Here is a 23,077-nt window from a genome sequence, read left to right on the forward strand (position 1 = left end):
CTGCTGCGATTGGCAGGAAGGGTTGATCTGACAAATGAGGAGCACGGTGAAACACAGGTAAATAGCGGTTCCTAAAAGGGGGTACATTGGCCCGCGGGGACAAACCTGTTCACCGTTTCCGCGGTCGGTGAATGGCCTTGTCCCCGTCACCGCAGCGACTGCTAGTTTTCTTCCCCGTTTTCGGCGGTGACCCGCGGCTTAAATGCGGTGGCCGCGGGTAAACCGTCACCGTGTCATTCTCTAGACCAGATCGTCACTATTTTGTGTTGTTATTAACCACTGGAGCAATCTATTCAGACCAGTAGGTAATAAATAATTTTACATAAATGAGACAAAAAGGATGGTAAAATTTAAGCACAAACCTTTTCTCACCACTAAGTCCCTTGTCGAGAAGAGTAAAAGTGGCAAATTGGCAGTGCAATGCCTCAGTCTTCTGAGCCCACAATGCAGAGCAGAGTTGGTGAAAAGGCCTCCTATACAGCCTAAGGACAGCCCGTGTTACCATGGCAGATGGCAAAAGACTGATCCCAAACTAGAACCTAGCAAAAAACACAAGAAGTAAGCCATTCCCAGCGCTCACAAAAATGATCCTGTGGGACCTCTGAATAATAAAAGGGGCCACTACTGCTCGTCCACCTAGAAATCAGTGATAAAAGGAGTTGCTCTTCAATGTACAGTCTACCAGAGGCATCACATCATTAGCCATTCTTACTATTAATGGGATACGAACACAACACACACAGGAGAATTATAAAAGGGATTGAGAACAAAAAAGCTTCTCAATAGAAATCATTTAATTCAATAAACAGCTGTAAGGACATGAATACCGTATTTTGGATTGACTCACTGGTTAAAAAATGTTTCTTTGTATTGTGGAAGCTTTGCACTATCAAAAAATACTTTGATCCAGTATCATTTAGACTATTAGCTCAATCTTTGATACTGAGTATTCTCGATTACTGTAACATAATATACCTGGGATCTTGTAAGAGAACCATCAAAAGATTGAGTATTATTCAGAACTCTGCCATTCATCTCATTTTTAGATTGAAAAAATAGATCTTGCAAATCCCTACTATAAACTTTTGCATTGGCTGCCAGTGGAGGCAAGAATTTACGGTATCTTTAAATTTACTTTGCTTTGTTTCAAAACGTTAACTGGCTTGGCTCCAACTAATCTCTTTTCTCATTTTGAGCTGGTTCATACTATTAAATGCATTAATAAGTTCTCATCTTTTTGCATTTCCTACACCTAAATTTTGTCACTATAAAAGAGATTCTTAGATAGGACAATGTCATTCCAAGCTGATAAAATGAATACTTGGTTAAGTGAAACAATCTCAAAGGCCTTTTCCTATCAATCTTTTAGGAAATTGTTAAAGACCTACCTCTGATAAATTTGTCCCTTCATAATTTTCCTTAGTATCTTTTTTTCCATTATTTTATAACTGCTTTTGTATTTCTCGTCATTTGTACTTCCCTGGTTGTCATTTGCCTCTTATTATGAACCGTTTAGAATTTGTCATGGTATTGCGGTAAATAAAATAAAGTTATTATTAATATACTTTCACATCAAGATAAAAAGAATGACTGACTGGGGGCCTTCTACCACATAATCTAACACTTGTGAGGAACTACAAGAAACCAAGTGGCCTACAGATGACTCCTTCCAGTGCCAGTGATTCTGGCCACAACCAGATCCCTCCAGCCTCTGACAATCCTTGCTTCCCTGAGGATTCACGGTCTTCTTCCTAATCCCCTCATGCCTCGTCCTTTACCCTCTGGCTGACGATCTTACTTCTTCACCCCATCATGCCACCTGCAATTCTCCTATTTTTCACTGTTGGAAATCTCTTTGTGTGCTGTGTTGCCAAAGTAGTGTTAATGGTAACTATTTTTATTCATACCACAAGCTGAGTCTGTGGTATAGCAGCTAAGAGGAGAAAGTGTGGTAACACTTATAGAGGAATATACAGGTCCTCTATTTCTAATTGGGTCTATATACCAACTTCCTCTCAAAAAGTCATCTACATTTTTTGTGAAGTTGGTGAAAATGTGCTGACTCCAACTCATAACAGAAGAATTGCCATGCTGGGACAGACTGAAGGTCCATCAAGCCCAGTATCCTGTTTCCAACCGTGGCCAACCCAGATCCCAAGTACCTAGCTAAATCCAAAGTAGTAAAAAAGAACCTTGGAATGTGTTCTCATGGAGGATGGCAGTTTGAGTGCAGAGCTCCTCTCCCTGGACAATCTGCCTGCTTTTAAATATCAGCAGCAGTGGGAGATCAATTGCTTTTACACCTAAGCAGCAACGGGACCAACCCACCAAAAACCCACAGTCCCGGTCCTGCAAAAATATGAGCTCCACCCTCCCTGCAGTTCGCTAGGAAAATCAACTGCTTTTACACCTCAGCAGAAGCGAAACTATCCGCAACTACCAAGAGCACACAGACCCGATCCAGCCAAGAGTGTGAGCTCCACCTCCCCCTGCAGTCCACTAGGAAGATCAACTGTTTTTTACACCTAAGCAGCAACAGGACCAGCCACCACTACCAAGAGCCCTTTGTCCCGATCCAGCCAGGCATGTGAGCTCCTCCCTCTGCAGTCCATTGGAGAGATCAATCTACCTGCTTTTAAATATCAGCAACAGTGAAATCAACTGCTTTTACACCTCAGCAGCAGCGGAACTATCCGCAACTACCAAGAGCACACAGACCCGATCCAGCCAAGAGTGTGAGCTCCACCTCCCCCTGCAGTCCACTAGGAAGATCAACTGTTTTTTACACCTAAGCAGCAATAGGACCAGCCACCACTACCGAGAGCCCTTTGCCCTGATCCAGCCAAACAAGTAAGCTCTTCCCCCAGCATTCCGTTGGAAAAATCAATATGTTTGCTTTTAAATATCATCAGAAGTAGGAGATCAACTGCTTTTACACCTAAGCAGCACCAAGACCAGCCGCCACTATCGAGAGCTTTTGTCCCAATCCTCCCCCTATATCCCGTTTAAGAGATCAATCTACCTGCTTTAAATATCAGCAGCAGTATAAAAACAACTGCTTTTACATACAAGCAGCAGCGAGACCTACCGCAACCACCAAGAGCCCACAGACCCGATCCTGCCAGGAGTGTGAACTCCTCCCCCTGCAGTCCATTGGAGAGATCAATCTGCCTGCTTTTAAATATCAGCAGCAGTGGAGATCAACTGCTTTTACACCTAAGCAGCAACGAGACCCGCCACAACCACCGAGAGCACACAGACCCGATCCTACCAAGAGTGTGAACTCTTCCCCCCATGCAATCCGCTAAGAAGATCGACTGTCGGCTCTGGGCGGCTTTCCCGCAGAGGAGAGAATCCTGCATTCACCGTGGGCCTCATCTGGGGCAGCCTCCTTGGAGCGGCTGGGGCACGGGCAGTGTGTCTGGGAGGGAATGCATGGATGGGAGAACATCGCAGGGGAGGAGACATAGGCATCCTGGGACTGTCTGCCAAGTCTCTTCCCTGAAGAAGCCCTTTCTGGAAACGTCAATCGCTCCTCCTAAACTTACTTGCTCCACTTCATCACTGACGCTGAAACCGTGGATTGAAGACAAAGTTTTATTTTATTTTTCTTTCCAGCTTATGATTTATCTTTAATCTTATCTATTGTTTTGCCTTTTGTCTTTGTTTTGTTCTATTTCTATCATTTAAATTTCTCCAGAATTCTACTGTTCAACGGCTCCCCCTTCTACATCTATTCCTTTCTCTCCTCTCTTCTACCTTCCAAAGTATCTAGATCAATGCTGTCTTGTTAAAATGTTTATTTTTATTTTATTTTTCCTCTATCTCTATTTTTCACTTCTAAATTACCCTCCAGGTACTTTAGTTAGATTGTGAGCCTTCGGGACAGTAAGGGAATTTTTCAAGTACCTTTCTTATTTTTAATCTTAATGTATATTTTCTGTAAACCGCTTAGAACCTAACGGATGTAGCGGTATATAAGAAATAAATTACATTACATTACATTTTATAATGCTTATCCTAGGAATAAGCAGTGGATTTCTCCAAGCAATCTTAATAATAGAGTTAAATTGTATGCAAATATTATAATGCTTAAATTTGAAGTCCCGTGATGCTGTGAACAGGGTAGGACGTGTTTCAGCCCTGTTCAGGATTTCTCCAGCATCATCCGCCTTAACTTTGTTTTAAATTATCATTGGACACTGGGCCCTGGTCTTTTCCTGTGACCTGGTCTATGGACAGATATTTAACTTCGTCGCCAGGTCCAGTGATGACGGCTAAAGGGGCAAAGAAAGATCGTGCAAAACTCCCAGAGGATAAAATGGTAGAGAGGCCTAGTGGAGTGGTCTCAATTCACCGATTCGGCGCTGGCTGATCTTACCTCGGCAATGGTGGCAGCTTTGGAGCCACACTTTGAACAACTTTCGGGTTCTATGACTCGGATGGAACAATTGCTGACTGATACTACCCGCTGCACTATAGAACTGGAAGCCAGAGCCTCAACTATCAAAGATGACTCTCATGGTCTACATGCAGAGCTCCATACGCTGCAGGCGTTGGCGAGGGCTCAAGCTGATAAATTGGATGAATTGGAAAATAGATCCCATCGGGGAAATATGCGTATCCTAGGCTTGCCGGAGTGTATATATATATATATATATATATATTAATTATTGTGTTTTGGTGTTAGCTGTTTTATGCTGGGTTTTCTTGAAGTAGGTTCCAGGGGTTACTTGGGCTGATGGTGCCAGAGATCCCTGTAGCATCTGAGCATGATTCCACACTCATCTTTGCCAGATTGGTTTGGGTGGGTGCAGTGAGGGGTTAGGGGTTAGTCTAACTGTGGGTATGGATTGGGGGGTAGGGTGGGGGTTGTTGGTATCTGCAGGGTATTGGGGAGTGAGTGGGAGTTTGTTTGGAATGGTTTATTTTGCTGGGGATTTTGAGTTTATTGGGTTAATTTTTTTGCTTTTATTGTTTGTTTTGGCATGGTTGTGGTGGGGGAGTGTGTGTTCTGGAGTCCTTTTTGGGAGGTCCCTTCATAATTCTCCAAGTACCTACAAATCCAAAATGTGGCCCTGCAAAGGGTTTGAGACCACTGCACTAGTGCATGCTTACCACAGGACAAACTTTAGTGTAATGTAGTAAAATGTGCACAGTGAAGGCAAAAAAATTAAATTTTATTTTCCTGAAAGGAAATGTGTCTGAGGGCAGGGAGTAGGTGTGACAGTGTAAATCAGTTAGAATGTTGGGGCATTGCCATACATTAATTGATGGTACTGGGGGAAGGTAACCTAGAAAAGAACTTGGGGATTTTAGTGGATAAACACTGAAGCCGGTGGCACAATGCACAGCGGCCTTGAAGGCAAACAGAATATTGGGCATTATTAAAAAAGGTATCACGATGGTAGGAAGCCGATTTTATCTTTGCGGACCCGGGGCGGTGGGGTGGTGTCTCAAACTTCTGAGATCTCCGGGGTTTTATTTGACTTTTTTTGTCGGTTATATGACGCTCCGGATGATGCTTCTTTGGAGATGATGACGGACTATCTTCACTCTTCTGAGCTCCCTCGTTTATCGGAGGCTACGATTTCCTCTCTTAATAGTCCGTTCCGGGCAGTTGAACTGGAGTCTGCCATTAAATCGCTCCGCTCTGATCGGGCTCCGGGCCCAGATGGGTTCTCAGGTGACTTCTACCGGCTCCTTCCCCCTTCTCTTTATGGACCTTTGTTGGCGTATTTTAATGCAGCTACTGCCCGTGGTTCTTTTCTGCGCTTTGCGAACGAGGCCCTTATTACTTTGCTCTTGAAGCCGGGTAAGGATGCTGATTTGCCGGGGTCTTATCGCCCCATTTCTTTAATAAATGTTGACCTCAAGCCAGCATGCTGGCTGATCGTCTTGCTCCTCATTTACCACAGCTTATACATGAGGATCAGGTTGTTTTGTTCGGGGCCGCCAGTCTGTACACAATGTCCGCAAGGTACTTTTTGCTCTTGCTCAGTGCCAATCTCACCAAATTCCGACTCTATTTGTTAGCCTGGATGCGTCCAAGGCGTTTGACAGCATTCACTGGTCTTTTTTGTTTCGTACCTTAGAGTATGTGGGGCTCGGAGGGTTCTTTTTGGATGCCGTGAGTTCCCTCTATTCCAAACCGCATGCTTCTCTGCTTGTCAACGGGGCCCGCTCAGACTCTTTCTCTGAAAGTATTGCATCGACCCTTGCGGAAGGTTTGGCATTGGGTCTGTAAATTTCACACTCTTTCTTCCTCTGTCTCTCCCTTTCTACCTCTTCGCTTTAATGGTTCTTTCCTGCCTGGGATTGATGGGCCGAGTTTTGCTCGGTGGGAAACGAAGGGCATTCATTATCTATTTCACGTGGTTAATGATGATGGTACCCCTAAATCTTTTGCTCACTTGCAAATTGAATTTGATCTTCCCCCTACTGACTCTTTTGCTTATATGCAAATCCACCATTACATTTCTTCCTTACCTCCTAGCTCATTGCAGGCCTCCTGCCAAGAGTCGTTGTCCACGGCCTTTACCATTGGTTCACAGGAACCGGTTCCCCTCAAGTTCCATCATCGCCAATTGAAAGATGAATGCCCTTTGTTTGACCATTCTCGGCTGCGAGATGCTTGGTCTTGTGATCTTGCTGTAGACTTGCCTTCGGACATACTTCTTCAGGCTGTCCGCCGTCTGCCTGCGTTTCGTAAATACACCACCTTTTGGGAACATTTTAAATTGATTTTTCGTTTATATATATCTCTCCTAAAAGGGCTTATTTGGCTCACTTTCGTTTAAACGCAATCTGCCTTCGTTGCCAGGCTCCGGAAGCCAGTTTGGGACACATGTTTTGGACTTGTCCTCAGGTATAGCTTTTTTGGACTGCTATCTTTGCTTTTGTGGAGAATCTTTGGCATGTTACCATTCGCAGCTCACCTTTGCTTTTGTTTGGGACTATTCCTCACTACTTTCCACGTTCCAAAGGAGTTGCAGCTTTCCTCAAGTGGTCTATCCTGATTGCTTTGAAATGCATCTTGCTGAAATGGCTTGAAGCTGAGGCTCCGGACTATTCCCTTTGGAGAAGCCGCATGATTTATCTCTTGATGTGGGAGAGACGGGATGTGACTGATTTGTCCTCTCGCCAGGGCCGCCTTTTCCAGACCACTTGGGAACCATTCTGGACTACTCTGACCCCTCTGGCTCGTAGCCGGATACTTGATGCTTTTTGTTGTGCTTATCCTTTTGTTTCATTTTATGTATAGCTTGCTCTTCTGCTTCTTTTGGTAATTGGAAGGAGGACCCAGGAGTAGGACTGGAGGGGGGGAGGGGGGGGAGTTTTGGGTTGGGTTTGGGGGGAGGGAGGTTTTTTGGGGGGACATTTCAAACTCTTTTGAGCTGGTTTTTGACCTTGTTGTGTTACTCTGTTGTTTTCTTGATTGCTCAATAAAATATATTTGACTATAAAAAAAGGTATCACGACCAGAACGAAGAAAGTTATCCTGCCACTGTATCGGGCGATGGTGCGCCCGCAACTGGAGTACTGCGTTCAATACTGGTTGCCGTACCTTAAGAAGGATATGGCGATACTCGAAAGGGTCCAGAGAAGAGGGTATGGAAAACCTTCCATATGCGGAAAGGCTAGAGAAGCTGGGGCTCTTTTCCCTGGAAAAGCGGAGACTTAGAGGGGACATGTTAGAAACTTATAAGATCTTGAAGGGGATAGAGAAGGTGGAGAGGGACAGATTCTTCAGACTAGCGGGGGCAACAAAAACAAAAGAGCATTCAAAAAAACTGAAAGGTGACAGTTTCAGAACAAATGCTAGTAAGTTCTTCTTCACTCAAAGGGTGGTGGATGTCTGGAATGCGCTTCCAGAGGAGGTGGTAGGACAGAGTACGATTTTGTGTTTCAAAAAGGGATTGGATGATTTCCTGAAGAAAAAGGGGATTGAAGGGTATAGTTAGATGGTTACCATACAAGATATTAAATGAATAGGGAATAAAATGTTTTAGGTAAAAGATCACTTATAGGTCATGGACCTGGAGGGCCGCTGCGGGTGCGGACTGCTGGGCGAGATGGACCCATGGTCTGACTCAGCAGAGGCGATGCTTATATTCTTAGTATGTGGTTAACACAGGGGCCATTACCACCTACAAATTAGGAGAAGGTAGGGGCTCATGCTCTCATTTTTTTTAGCCATGCATTAACAGCAAAATTAGCATGTGATCATTAAATTGAGAAATGGGAAAAGCGAGCTTAGTCCATGGGAATGACCCATGTAGGGGGAACACTAAGGCCATTTTTTGTCAGTTTAGTAAAAGGACTCCTGAATGAGGTACCATATATATTTCATTCTACTACCTTAAGAATGATCATCCAGTAATTATTAAGTGCCAGGTGGACAGACTGGAGGGAGGGAGAGGGCAGGTGTCCCAGAGCCCTGGAAGTAGGGAAAGAGTTTACCAGAGTGGATTAGTACGGGAAATAAATTCACAGCTTAAGTTTGTCATAGTGGGGGAGTGGCTAATGGTTAGAACTGCTGCCTCAGCAGTCTGAGGTTGTGGGTTCAATCCCAGCACTGCTCCTCATGACCCTAGACAAGTCACTTAACTCTCTATTACCCCAGGTAATGTGTGAGCTCACTGGAAGAGACGAGGAAAATCAGAGTATCTGATCAGGTTGTGAACCACACAGATGGCTGTGTGGGCGATATATCAAATACAAACTAAACCTGGAAACTTGTAATATTGTCATACGCAAAATATTTTTCTATTTGGATTTAGCTACCTGACTACGGGTATTGTAAGGCACATTGCATTTTGTTGGTATTCTTTTAACCCCCGAAGGCGTCTGTACTTGAGACTACAGTGGGTGAAATGACTTGTCCAAGTCACGGTATCAATAGGATCTGGAGCCTGCTGCCAGGACTTCTTGTTTATATGATTTTTTTTTTTTTTAGCTCTAGAAAACGTTTTCAGTTTCTCTTCTCTCTGAAAGTCATGTTAAGGAGCTCTGTGTTTTGTTCGACCACTGGGTCGAGAAAATTGTCAAATTAACCGATGGAGCCTCACCACGCTGTTTAATCGGGAGAGCTCCATCCTCATCTTTGCTATGCACTCTGGGGATTGTAGGCTACACACCGAAACACCCTGTTGTTTTCTAAGAAACAGAGCAGTCTATTGAACTACATTTCCCAGAATTCACTGCCATAACGTCCGGGAAACCACAAGTAAGAAGTATGCTTGGGAGTCCTAGTACCGCAACCAAAGGGATATTATACAGCCGAGCACAACCAGAACTACAAATCCCATCATGCACTCCAAACCGGCCTAGAAGAGTCTGCGGCTCCCCACTGCTTTTGTGGTCTAATTCTGGAAACCCAGCGGTTGGTGAAGAAAGAACTAAAAGCGAGGCACCAGCTACACCACTCCCACCTTTCACTCACTTTTTGCTTAGGTTCACTTCACCGTCCACAAGAATTTCTGTGACATCCGCCATGTCTTGCAGCTGTAGAAAGAACGAAAGTTCCCGACACACTTGCTTCCGAGAGCGAGGACTAATGGCATAGCCCCGCCCACCACGGAGTGACGTCAAGAGAGCGCGTCCTGTTCCCGCTCACTGCTGCCGCATGTCCGCCATCTTGGAGAGAGAGAGAGAGCTCAAAGGCCCAGAGGCGATTAGGCCCCGGGTGGTGTCATCAGCGCGCCTTGTAATGCTGAGGCTGTTTGCCTTTAATAACTACATGAACAGGTTTCATACCCCGCAGCCCTTTCTTCCTTCCATCTCTGGAGGAGGCCAAGGAAAATGGTAAAACAAGAGGACATAATTTGAGGTTGAGAGGTGGTAGATTCAGGAGCAATGTTAGGAAATTCTACTTTATGGAGAGGGTGGTGGAGAGGAAAACGGTGACTGAGTTCAAAGAAGCCAGGGATGAACACAGAGGATCTAGAATCAGAAAATAATATTAAATATTGAACTAATGCCAGTACTGGGCAGACTTGCACTCTGTGTCTGTATATGGCCGTTTGGGGGGGAGGGCTTCAATGACTGAGAGGGTTTAGATGGGATGGAGTAGGTTTTGACGGAGATTTCGGCAGTTGAGACCCAAGCAGAGTACTGGGTAGAGCTTTGGATTCTTGCCCAGAAATAGCTAAGAAGAAAAAATTTAAATTGAATCAGGTTGGGCAGACTGGATGGACCATTCGGGTCCATTATCTGCCGTCATCTAATATGTTACCAAACAGAAAAGTAGTTTTTAAACACCTTGGGAGTTCTTGGCGTCCTATTAACTGGTAGGGTACCAGTCAAGAATCTCCTGAATTACAAGTGACTGGCCATTTTATTGGATATTTAATTTAATTTTAATTTAATTCTTATATACCGCTAATAACCGTGAGGTTTCTAAGCGGTTTACAAAAATGATGCATTAAAGATACAATAAATAAAAACTAAATAAATAAGATAGGTACTTGGAAATTTCCTAACTGTCCCAAAGACTCACAATCTAACTAAAGTACCTGAAGAAACAGTATGAAAAATAAAAAGACAGAGGTAGAGATAGAGATAGAAATGAAATATTCCAACAAGTAATGAATAAATAATTTAAAGATAGAATTAAAATAATAATTAAAGTAAACAAAATAGAGATAAAAATAAGCATAGAGAGAAACAGAAACACACTCCAAAAAAGCATCAAGATCTTTGACTTGTAATTATTATGATCATTTAACACCAGATCTTAAATGCCTTTCCGGAATACATCATATCCTATCCCTCTCCATACCCACCTCCATCTCCACCCCAGTTCACTTCAACCACTATTCCCATTCTATTCTTTAACTGCCGTCAACCCCAGTTCCGATGGCTATCATCTGGGTCCCGAGTTTACATAGAAACATAGAAGATGACGGCAGAAAAGGGCTACAGCCCATCAAGTCTGCCCACTCTGCTTACCCACCCCCTGTCTATGCCCTAATGACCCAATTTCCTTATCTTGACCCTCGTAGGGATCCCACAGGGGTATCCCATTTATTCTTAAAGTCTGGCACGCTGTCTGCCTCGATCACCTGCACTGGAAGCTTGTTCCAATGATCAACCACTCTCTCTGTGAAGAAATACTTTTTGGTGTCACCATGAAATTTTCCACCCCTGAGTTTGAGCGGGTGCCCTCTTGTGGCCGAGGGTCCCTTGAGAAAGAAAATATCATCTTCCACTTCGACACGTCCCGTGAGGTACTTAAATGTTTCGATCATGTCTCCCCTCTCCCTACGTTCCTCGAGAGTGTAGAGCTGCAATTTGTTCAGTCTCTCTTCGTACGAGAGACCCTTGAGCCCCAAGATCATCCTGGTGGCCGTCCGCTGAACCGATTCAATTCTGCGCACATCTTTACTGTAATGTGGCCTCCAGAATTGCACACAGTACTCCAGATGAGGTCTCACCATGGCCCTGTACAACGGCATTATGACTTCAGGCTTTCGGCTGACGAAACTTCTATTGATACAACCCAATATCTGCCTTGCCTTAAATGCTTTCTCCACTTGATTGGCAGTTTTCATGTCTGCACTGATGATTACTCCTAAATCTCATTCTGCTGAAGTCCTAGTTAAAGTTTATCCATTCAGGAAGTACGTCCTGCATGGATTTCCGCTTCCGAGGTGCATGACCTTACATTTCTTAGCATTGAAGCCTAGCTGCCAGGTTGAGGACCAACTTTCCAATGTAAGCAGGTCCTGCGCCATATAATTCTGTAAACTGCATTCACTTACTATATTACATAGTTTGGGGTCATCGGCGAATAGTGTTATTTTACCTTGAAGCCCTTGAGTCAGATCCCCTATGAATATGTTGAAAAGGAGTGGACCCAGGACCGAGCCCTGTGGCACTCCACTGGTCACCTCCGATGTTTTAGAGAGGGTACCATTAACCACCACCCTCTGAAGTCTGCCACTCAGCCAATCATTGACCCATGCAGTTAGTGTCTCTCCTAACCCCATCGATTACATCTTGCTTAGCAGCCTGCGGTGTGGGACACTGTCAAAAGCTTTACTGAAGTCCAGGTACACGACGTCCAAAGACTCTCCCAAGTCCAACTTTCTTGTTACCCTGTCAAAGAAGCTGATGAGATTGGATTGGCAGGACCTACCCTTGGTGAATCCATGCTGACTGGGATCCCGAAGATTCCCTTCATTCAAAACCGTGTCCAATTTGCTTTTAATTAGTGTTTCCATGAGTTTGCACACTATTGATGTGAGACTCACCGGTCTATAATTCGCAGCCTCTGGCTTGCGACCCTTTTTATGCAGAGGAATGACATTAGCTAATTTCCAGTCCAGGGGAACTTTCCCCTTACTTAGGGAGAGATTGAATAGCTCAGCCAACGGTTTCGCCAGGACATCGCTCAATTCTCTGAGCACTCTTGGGTGCAAATTGTCTGGTCCCATGGCTTTGTACACCTTGAGTCTTGCCAGTTCACTGTAAACTTCACCTAGTGTGAATTCAAAATTCTGAAACGGGTCTTCTGTGCTTTGTGTTGCCTTCAACTGCGGACCGTGTCCCGGTGCCTCACAGGTGAAGACTGAGCAGAAGTATTCATTCAGTAGTTCGGCTTTATCGGAATCTGCTTCCACGTAACTTCCGTCCGGTCTTCTAAGGCATACTATCCCGCCTGTGTTCCTTTTTCTGTCACTAATATACCTGAAGAAGGATTTGTCCCCCTTTTTAATGTTTTTTGCCAGAATTTCTTCCATTCGAAGTTTTGCCTCCCTAACTGCCATTTTGCCCGCTGTAGACCTGGTCCTATATTCTACCTTTGCCTCTCTTTTCTCCGTGCGCTTGTAGGAGAGAAACGCTTTTTTCTTTTCCTTAATGAGGTGCGAGATCTCCGCGGTTAACCATTGGGGTTTATTGTTTCTTTGTCGTTTATTTACTGATTTTATGAAGCGGCTAGTTGCTTCATGTATGGTTGATTTAAGTGTTAACCACTTAGCTTCTATATCATTGGTTTCCGCTTGGTCCTGCAGCGTCCGATGGATGAAATCTCCCATGCGTATGAAGTCTGTGCCCCGGAAATTGAGTACCTTTGTTTTCGTGTTTGATCTAGGGAAGCCTTTCCTAAGGTTGAACCTTACTATGTTGTGGTCGCTGGAGGCTAGTGTATCTCCTACTGAGACCTCTGAGACGCTTTCCCCTTTGGTGAGTACCAGGTCGAGGATCGCCTGAGCCCTAGTGGGCTCCGTTACCATTTGTTTGAGACGTGCTCCCTTTATGGAGGTTAAGAGCCTCCTGCTACCGCTGGTTGTCGCTGAAAATGAATTCCAGTCTGCATCAGGCATATTGAAGTCCCCTAGCAGTACAGCTTCTCCTCGTAGAGTGATATTCTCTATGTCTTCAATTAATTCTGCGTCCATGTCTTCCAGTTGTCTTGGGGGTCTGTATACCACACCTTGATACAGGCATTTTTCTCTGCCTCTTGCCAGGTTTACCCAGAGGGACTCCCCGGTGTACTTGACATCTGTGATCCTGGTGGATTTGATGTCTTCTTTAATGTATAGAGCTACCCCCCCTCCTAACCTGCCCTCTCTGTCCTGACGAAGTAGATTGTAGCCCGGTATAGCCATATCCCACCCATGTGAGTCCGTGAACCAAGTTTCAGATATTGCCACCACATCTAGGTCGGCATTCCTTATTTCAGCCTCCAATTCTAGAATTTTGTTACCTAAACTGTGTGCATTGACATACATGGCCCTCCATATCTTTTGTTTGCTAAGTCCCTGTGAGGCGTATCCTACCCGAGTCGGTGTGACTCCTAAAGAACTGTTTGCAATGTGGGTACTTACCTTGGACATGGAAGCGGAGTTTCGACTCACCTCATCAGGATAATTCCTTTCTGCACTAATATGTGAATGGGTACCCTCCCCCGACTTACCTAGTTTAAAGCCCTGTGAAGCAGGCGGGCTAGTCGGTGTCCGAAGACGTTCTTACCCCTACTGATCAGATGGAGTCCGTCTGGTCCCTGAAGTCCAAGTAGCGCTTCCCCATGGTTTAGGAATCCGAAGTTCATATCCCGGCACCATCCCTGTAGCCACTTGTTCGTCCTCAGGATACGTTCATCTCTGGTTCTTCCCTTGCCTCTAACTGGGAGCATCGATGAGAAAACCACCTGCGCTCCTGTCCGCTTCAGCCTCTCACCCAGTGCTCCAAAGTCTCTGGTGATGGTCTCCGGTGTGTTCCTGGCAGTGGACAAGAAGCATAGGAAAGTGGTCTTGGGGCGTGAGTAGTCTGTCCAGACTGGCGGTGACATCTCGTATCCTGGCTCCAGGCAGACAGCAGACCTCCCTAGATTGGTCCCTCGGTGCCCCTCAGCATGGAATCCCCAATGACTATTACTCTGCGCTTCTTTGGGGGGAGCCGGTCAGTTATCCCTGGAGATGGAGCTGTGTGTTGGGCCTGCTCCTGTTCCTCATCGGCAGTTCCTTCCTGAAGAATCTGGAATCTGTTCCACAGGGTGAGTTGAGGGGTTGATGTATAGCTGCCCTGTTTGTAAGAAGAAGGAGAAGATGAAGAGATTGAAAAAGGGGGGGGGGTCTCCTATGTTTGTCCGTGGAGGAGGTCACCAGCTGCCAGGAGTCAGTGCCGCTAGCCATTTCCTGTATCCCAATTGTTGGTTTCAAAGCTGATGATTTGGGCGTCTCGAGGATGGACTTGTCATGGGCCTGCTCGGTGATTTGAGACAGCTCCTGGACCACTCTGTCGATGTAGGCCTTGTCCTCTCGGATGCTTCTCAGGCATATCACCTCCTCCCTGAGGCTCCTTAGTTCCTGCATGAGATCTCCATCCAGCTGCGCGGCCTCCTCTGTCTGTGTAGAGACTGTAGTGTAGCGCTGGGGGATGGTCTCGGTCTGCACAGAGACCTCTGTCCACCGTCCTGGGTCCTCCTCCTGCACGCTGTCCGTGGTTGCTTCCTGGATCCCCATAGCGACTGGAATACTGGTCTTGATTGTAGACTTCACGCTTCTTGTCCTCCCTGCCATTGCTGAGTTGTAATTGAGGTCTGCCTGTCAGTAAGGTAGAGAATTAGGAAAATTAGAAAAATCTGTCTGTGAGCAGGTGTGAGATTTTGAAAGATTAGGGTGTCTGAGAGTTGGAAGATTGGGGTATCTAGTGCTTGAAAGATAAGGGTGTCTGAGAGTTTGAGATGTCTGAGAGGGTTGCTGTCTGTGAGTTAGTATGAGAGCCTGTACGATTAGGGTGAAGGGATAGTGTGTTTGAGAGGTCCACTTGTTGCCCTAAGGTATCGTTGTCTTGTGTAGTTTGGCTCTTCTTAAGGCTCTTCGCAAAGGCGCTCTCGCTAAGGTGAGCGCCGTTGGCTCGTCCCCTTTTATGGGGGGAGTTTGGCTGGTGACGTCAGGGGTGGGCGGAGTTAGCTCTCGCCTCATCCCCTGCTAGCACCGCCTTCTCTGCTCCTCTCTCTGCTTCTTCCTGCTAGCACACTCTCCGCTCACTGTTCTGCCATGTGCTCAGGACTCTTCTACCATGTGCTCAGGACTAGGCACAGCTCCTAGTCTCCCTTCGGCTGGCCTTGCACTGTGGACTATATATATTTAATTATTTCCTTAAGTGATGCCAGCAGGGGAGAGAACTACAGGAGGAGCAGGCGACATCTCTGGCAAGGTAATCTCCACCGCTGCCGCACATGATGCGAGATCCTCAGAGACCCTTCGGAATGGGGAAGGAGTGAAGATAGTGTCGGGTGCTCCCGATCTGGCCGTTGGTACCGAGCGCCATCAGCGCTGCTCCTCCCGTAGTTCTCTCCCCTGCTGGAACGGGGGAGGGGTGTAGATGATGCTAGGTGCCTGCTGGAAAGGGCTCCCGATCTGGCCATTAGTGAAACTGGCAGTTGGTGCCGAGCACCGTCAGCGCTGCTCCTCCTATAGTTCTCTCCCCTGCTGGCATCACTTAAGGAAATAATTAAATATATATAGTTGGTACATCTTCCAACAAAATTATAATAGCTTCATTAAGGTTCAATGACAAATTTGCATATTCTAGCAATATTCTTTTGGTTAGTTTTGATCACATGATTTATTTCATTAGTAATTTTCCCTAGCAATAATAATGATTAGTTATCACATGCTTTTCAATTTCGATCCTGACAGCTTAGCTTAGGGCACAGTGACCTTTTCCCTGTTCTAGGATATAGACATATCCTCTATTCTGTTAATGAAAAATAGAAACTTGATTGCAGATAAAGGCCAAATGGCCCATCTAGTCTGCCCATCTGCAGTAACCGCCGAGGCAGACCTCGGCGGTTTTGATTTTTCTTGTTCTTTTTTTTTGTAGATTCTGCTGTTGCAGCGCAGGGACCGGAGAAGACAGGAGAGGCAGTGAGGGAGGAAGCCAGAATCAGGCAGAAAGACCCGGGGTCGCGGCGAGAGGTAGCTCCGCCCCCCCACCGCGTCACAGGTCGCATCGGCGCTCGGGCTCCCCTTTAAGTAGAAGGGAAGCCAGGGCACGAGGCAGACCTCGGCGGTTTTGCTTTTTCTTGTTCTTTTTTTTGTAGATTCTGCTGTTGCAGGGCAGGGGCCGGAGAAGGCAGGAGAGGCAATGAGGGAGGAAGCCAGAATCAGGCAGAAAGACCCGGGGTCGCGGCGAGAGGTTGCTCCGCCCCCCCACCGCGTCACAGGTCGCATCGGCGCCCGGGCTCCCCTTTGCGAAGGAGCCCAGGCAGCCCAGCAGTAAATCTAACTTCTAACTTCTAAATACTTCTAACTTCTAAAAAAAAAAAAAAGGTACTTTTCTCCTCTTCTCACTCTTTTCTTTCTCTCTACTTTTTCAGCTAGCTGCACGCCAGGCACCACTCCCAAATCACCGACGGGCCATAGGAGCAAGGATAAAGGAATGGAGACCACAGGAATCCAGGGGAGTTACCCAGTATACTGCATCGAATGTCATATGTATGACTACCTCCCCTCAGGGAGGAAGGCGTACATATGCAGTAGATGTCAGGAACTGGATAGCCTGAAGAAGGAGGTCGGGAGACTGTAGATCCGAGTACAGGAACTGAAGGGACTGTGCACCATAGAGGAACAGAGCTGGGCAACTGAGGACACCGCCAGAGAGGACCACATCACGGAACAAGTTAGAGAGCTCGAGAAATTCATCGAGGAGGCCTGCAGGATGGTGGAGGCTCAGGACCACCAGCACATCAGGGGAGAACTAACAGTCGGACAACAAAATCCACCAGACACCATGGGAGTAGGACCCTGCGGAAAATCCGGACAGGCAGATGAGGAGGAGACCCAACAGAACCCGGAGGAAGGACTAGCGGACTGCGCCACTGACACAGACCTGAGACCAAAGAGACAGCTGAGGAAGGGGAGATCTGCTATCGTAGTGGGAGACTCAGTCCTGAGAGGAGTGTACAGTCACATAGCTGGAGGGAGAGAGGACCGACTAGTGACATGTCTCCTGGGGGCAAGAACAAAGGACGTCATCGACAGAATTGATAGGATCCTGGAAGGGGCCGAGATGGAGGAGACAGCTCTAGTAATCCATGTTGGAACCAACGATGTCAGCAGGAGGAGCTACAACAGGACTGCACTAACTGATCAGTTCAGGATCCTGGGGAGGAAACTGAAACTGAGGGCAAGGAAGATAGCCTTCTCAGAGATCCTGCCAGTACCGAGAGCGGACGCAAGGAGGCAGAGTGAACTACAAGCAATAAACGGTTGGCTGAGGAGATGGTGCGAAGAGGAGGGTTTCCTTTTTGTTCGGAACTGGACAACTTTCTTGGGAAAGAATAAGCTCTACAGGAGAGACGGACTGCACCTGAGCACGACTGGAACAAGGATGCTGGCACGCAACGTCCAGAGTGTCATAGATTTGGCTTTAAATTGAGGAAGAGGGGAAAGCCGACAGTCGATCAGACACATCGGACAAAAGTATCAAATAAAGATACTGAGCAAAGACATTGTAAAAGAGGGCTCGGGACTGAGTGGGAATTTTTGGAAAAAGGACCTAAGGATGCATTACAGGGGCCCAGGGCCAAAGACACTGAGCAAGGACATTGTAAAAAAGGGATCGGGACTGAATGGAAAATTTTGGGAAAAGGACCTAAGGACGCAATGCAGATGCCCAGGGCCAAGGACATTGAGCAAGGACACTGTAAAAGAGGGCTCAAGACTGAGTGGGAATTTTTTGAAGAAGGACCTAAGGACAAATTGCAGGGGCCTAGGGTACAAATGAAATTGGCAAACAGGACTAACAGAAAACAACGGAATCCAGAAGGACAACCAAAAATGGGGAAACAGGCTGAGGACGAAACAGACACACCACAGGAGGAGGATGACCGAGACGAGGCTTGGGGACTGGCAACTCACGAGGGGGTCGACAGGAACGCCAAACCACGAGGAAAAACAGCAAGAGAGGCGAACAACCGGGACTTACATTGCCTATACACAAATGCTAGGAGCCTAAGGGCTAAAATGGGAGAGCTAGAAATCTTAGCCAACAAAAAAGGCCTAGACATAATTGGAGTCACAGAAACGTGGTGGACTGATGACAACAAATGGGATGTCACACAGAAGAGATAGGTCACACAAAAAGGGTGGAGGAATAGCGCTATATATAAAGGATTCCATACCTTCAACCAGGATGGAAACAACAACAAGGACGGATGACTTGGAATCACTATGGGTTAAGCTATCCGGAGGAACTGGAGCAGACATAAAATTGGGTCTGTACTATCGCCCACCAGGACAAATGGAAGAAATCAACCAGGATCTGGAGGCTGAACTGGGGCAGGTATGCAAAAGCGGAAGTGTGGTGGTGATGGGGGACTTCAACTACCCGGGAATAGACTGGAGTATAGGGCACTCAAACTGCACAAGGGAGACCAAATTCCTGGAGGTCACGAGAAACTGTTTCATGGAACAGCTGGTCATGGAACCAACACGGGGAGATGTCACTCTTGACCTAATCTTCACCTGACTAGGGGGACCCGCTAAAGACGTGGCGGTACTAGCCCCACTAGGAAATAGCGATCACAACACAATCCAGTTCAGGATAGAAAATGGATCATCAAAGGTGAAAAGACAGCACTGAACTTCAAAAAAGGGAATTATGATGACATGAGGAAAATGGTGGGAAAGAAACTCAATGACACCGCAAGGAAGATGGAGTCCGTAGAAAAAAGCCTGGACCTTACTCAAGGGCACGGTGCACGAAGCACAAAACCTGTGCATCCCCAAGTTCAGGAAAGGGTGCAAAAAAAATAGAACAAAAAACCCAGTGTGGATAACAAATGCAGTGAAAAAGGCAATAAGTGACAAGAAGGCATCATTCAAAAAATGGAAAAAGGACCAATCAGAAGACAACCAAAAGGAGCACAAAAAACATCAAAAGGAGTGTCACTGAGTGGTTAGGAAAGCAAAAAGAGAATATGAAGAGAGACTGGCGGGGGAAGCAATAAACTTCAAATCATTCTTCAGGTACATCAAGGGGAAGCAACCAGCGAGGGAGGAAGTGGGACCTTTGGATGATGGAGGCAGAAAGGGAGTGGTAAAAGAGGAAAAGGAGATAGCTGACAGGCTAAACGAGTTCTTCACTTCAGTTTTCACGAGGGAGGACACAACCAACATTCCGGAACCTGAGGAGATCGTAAAAGGAGAGCAGGATGAAAATCTGATCCAACTAGTGAGCAAGGTGGATGTCCTCAGGCAGATAGACAGGCTAAAGAACGACAAATCGCCAGGTCCGGACGGCATTCACCCAAGAGTACTCAAGGAACTAAGGAACGAAATAGCAGAGCCACTTCGACAAATATGCAACCTATCCTTAAAAACTGGAGAGATTCCGGAAGACTGGAAAATAGCAAATGTCACGCCCATCTTCAAGAAAGGCTCAAGGGGAGACCCAGGAAACTACAGGCCGGTGAGCTTGACCTCGGTCCCGGGAAAGATGATGGAAGTGCTGATTAAAGACAGCATCTGGGAACACAACGAAAACACTGGGCAGCTAAAGCCGAGCCAACATGGCTTCTGCAAGGGCAGGTCATGCCTCACAAACTTGTTATACTTCTTTGAGGGGGTAAACAGCCAGGTGGATAAAGGGGAATCTATAGACATCATTTACCTTGACTTCCAAAAAGCCTTTGACAAGGTACCACACGAAAGACTGCTAAGGAAGCTATGGAACCATGGGGTGCAGGGGGGAGGTCCACCGATGGATCAAGAACTGGCTGGCGGACAGGAAACAGAGGGTTGGAATAAAGGGCCATTACTCAGACTGGCAATGGGTCATGAGCAGAGTTCCGCAGGGGTCGGTGCTGGGACCACTCCTGTTCAATATATTTATTAACGACCTGGAGGCAGGAACAAAATGTGAGGTTATTAAATTTGTGGATGACACCAAACTATACAGCAGGGTTGAAAACACGGAGGACTGCAAAAATCTCCAAAAAGATCTGACAGCGCTGGAAGAGTGGGCCAAAAAGTGGCAAATGAGCTTCAACATAGGGAAATGCAAGGTCATGCATGTAGGGAAAAAGAACCCGATGTTCACTTACAAAATGGGGGGATCACCGCTAGGGGTGAGTAACCTTGAAAGAGACCTGGGAGTGATGGTAGACACATCATTGAAGGCGTCGGCGCAGTGCGCCACAGCCTCAAGGAAGGCAAACAGAATGTTGGGCATCATTAAGAAGGGTATCACAACCAGGACGAAGGAAGTCATCCTGCCACTGTATCGTGCAATGGTGCGCCCGCACCTGGAGTACTGTGTCCAGTACTGGTCACCGTACCTCGGGAAGGACATGGCGGTACTTGAGAGAGTACAGAGAAGAACAACTAAGCTAATAAAGGGTATGGAGGACCTCTCGTATACTGACAGACTGAAAAAGCTGGGACTTTTCTCCCTGGAGAAGCGGAGACTTAGAGGAGACATGATAGAAACCTTCAAGATCATGAAGGGCATAGAAAGAGTAGACAGGGACAGATTTTTCAAATTATGGGGAACCACAAGTACAAGGGGGCACTCAGAGAAATTGAAAGGGGGAAGGTTTAGAACAAACGCCAGGAAGTTCTTTTTCACCCAGAGGGTGGTGGATACATGGAACGCGTTACCGGAGGATTTAATAAGCAGGAGCACGCTACAGGTCTTCAAAGAAGGTTTGGATAGGTATCTGGAAGACAAAGGGATTGAGGGGTACAGATAGGAGTAGAGGTAGGTTATAGGGATAAGATTAGAGGATTAGAGGCAGTTACAAAATTAGTCAGGGACACTGTTCAGGCAATTAGGCCTGATGGGCCGCCGCGGGAGCGGACTGCTGGGCAAGATGGACCTCTGGTCTGCCTCAACGGAGGCAACTTCTTATGTTCTTATGTTCTTAACCAAAAAGTACTGGAGATATGTGATTTGAACCCTTGCCTTTCAGACAAAGAGGCACTTTAAACCACTGAGCTAGAGCTGCTTTCCTGAAACAGGATATAACTGGGTCAAACATAGCATTTCTATATCCTTAAGCTTCATCTTTTATTATCTATACATGGACCTTCTTGCTCCCCCTCAGGAAAAGCATCCAAATTACAATCTAAAATAGCTAGAATAGATGTATAGACTTAGGCATTTCTTTCTCTCTTTCTGTATGTGTCTTTCTTTCTTTCTCCCTGACCCCCTTTCTTTCTGTCTTTCCCCCCTGTCCAGCAGTAGCCCTTCTCCCTTCCTTTTACCTCACCTCTGTCCAGCAGCACCCCTTTCCTGCTCCCCCTGTCCAGCAGTAGCCCTTTTCTCTTCCGTTTACCTCCCCCTGTCCAGCAGTACATTAACGGGTGCTAGAATATGTGTGTGTGTCTGTCTTTATTTCTTTCTCTCGCTCTCCTTAGCCGCTTTCTTTCTTTCTGTTTTTCTTTTTCCTTGGCTGTTCATCACCACCCCTTGCCTGCTCCCCCATCCATTCTCCCTTCCTTTTACCTCCCCTGTGTCCACCACCACCCCTTCACTGCTCTCCTTATGCTGCAGCAGCCCTTCTCCCTTTGTTTTACCTCCCCCCTGTCCATCATCACCTCTTTCCTTCTCCCCCTCTCCAGCAGTAGGCGACCCTTCCTTTTTCTCCCCCTCCTCCTTCTTATCCCTATGATACACTTACCTTGCTCTGCCCCTGATCAGAGGTTCCCGACAGCCGCCCAGTTGCACCCATTGGAAAAGTTCCCTCTGCCGCATCCCGCACCCCTCCTGACACGACTCCCGCTGTCTTTCTTTCTGTCTGTCTCTGTCCCTGTGTCTGTCCCTGTGTCTGTCCGCCCAGTTGCACCCATTGGAAAAGTTCCCTCTGCCGCATCCCGCACCCCTCCTGACACGACTCCCGCTGTCTTTCTTTCTGTCTGTCTTTGTCTTTCTGTGTATCTCCCTGCCCCTGTGTCTTTCTTCTTTTCTTTCTATCTCCCTTCCTCCCTCTGTCTGTCCGAAGCAGCATTCCCTCCCCCTCCATTTCCCTTCCCCCACACCAGATCCCTGTGCACCTGCCCCTGTGTCTTTCTTCTTTTCTTTCTGTTTCCCTTCCTCCCTCTGTCTGTCTGTCCAAAGCAGCATTCCCTCCCCCTCCATTTCCCACTCCCCACAGCAGTTCCCTGTACAGCAGCATTAGCGTTTCCTCTAACCCCCCTGCCCTTCCCGCGGGCCCGACTACCTACCCGGCGATTCAAGCAGCGTTTGCAGCAGTCTTCACACACTGCTTCGGGTCCTTCTACTGGCCTGATTTAGTCTGGCACGTCCCTGATGACATCATTAGAGACGCGGCAGAGCAAATCAGGGCAGTAGAAGGCCCCGAAGCAGCGTGTGAAGACTGCTGCACACGTTGCTTGAATCGCCGGGTAGGTAGTCGGGCCCGCGGGAAGGGAAGGGGGGGCGGCAAAGGACTCGGGTCATTGTAAGAGCCGGTGCGGAAAGTTGCTGGGCTCCTCGGTGGGAGCGCTGAGCGGCGGCGGCGATCCCTCTCCTCTGAGACACCCCCCCCCCCGCCCGCTCGCTCGCTCGCCTGCCCGCTGGAGGAACATAGATCGGCGGCTGGCTGCGGTCCCGGCTT

At 47.0% G+C, this 23,077-nt stretch overlaps 1 protein-coding gene across 2 annotated transcripts in view; it reads right to left on the reverse strand.

The window, feature by feature from the left end:
* The window catches only part of KARS1 (lysyl-tRNA synthetase 1), a 204,518-nt gene extending 194,927 nt beyond the window's left edge, over nt 1-9,591 (reverse strand). The window contains exons 1-2 of one of the 2 annotated variants that reach the window (XM_033942263.1): nt 9,446-9,577; nt 363-539 (exon numbers count right to left, since the gene is read on the reverse strand). In XM_033942263.1, coding sequence (XP_033798154.1) covers nt 363-505 — 143 coding nt within the window. In that variant the 5' untranslated portion in view covers nt 506-539; nt 9,446-9,577. Of the gene's footprint in view, nt 1-362; nt 540-9,445 lie in introns of both variants that reach the window. The other variant, XM_033942265.1, reaches the window with a different exon arrangement.
* Nucleotides 9,592-23,077: the final 13,486 nt, after the last annotated feature.

Source organism: Geotrypetes seraphini, chromosome 4 (genome assembly GCF_902459505.1).
Source record: "Geotrypetes seraphini chromosome 4, aGeoSer1.1, whole genome shotgun sequence".
Taxonomy (NCBI): domain Eukaryota; kingdom Metazoa; phylum Chordata; class Amphibia; order Gymnophiona; family Dermophiidae; genus Geotrypetes; species Geotrypetes seraphini.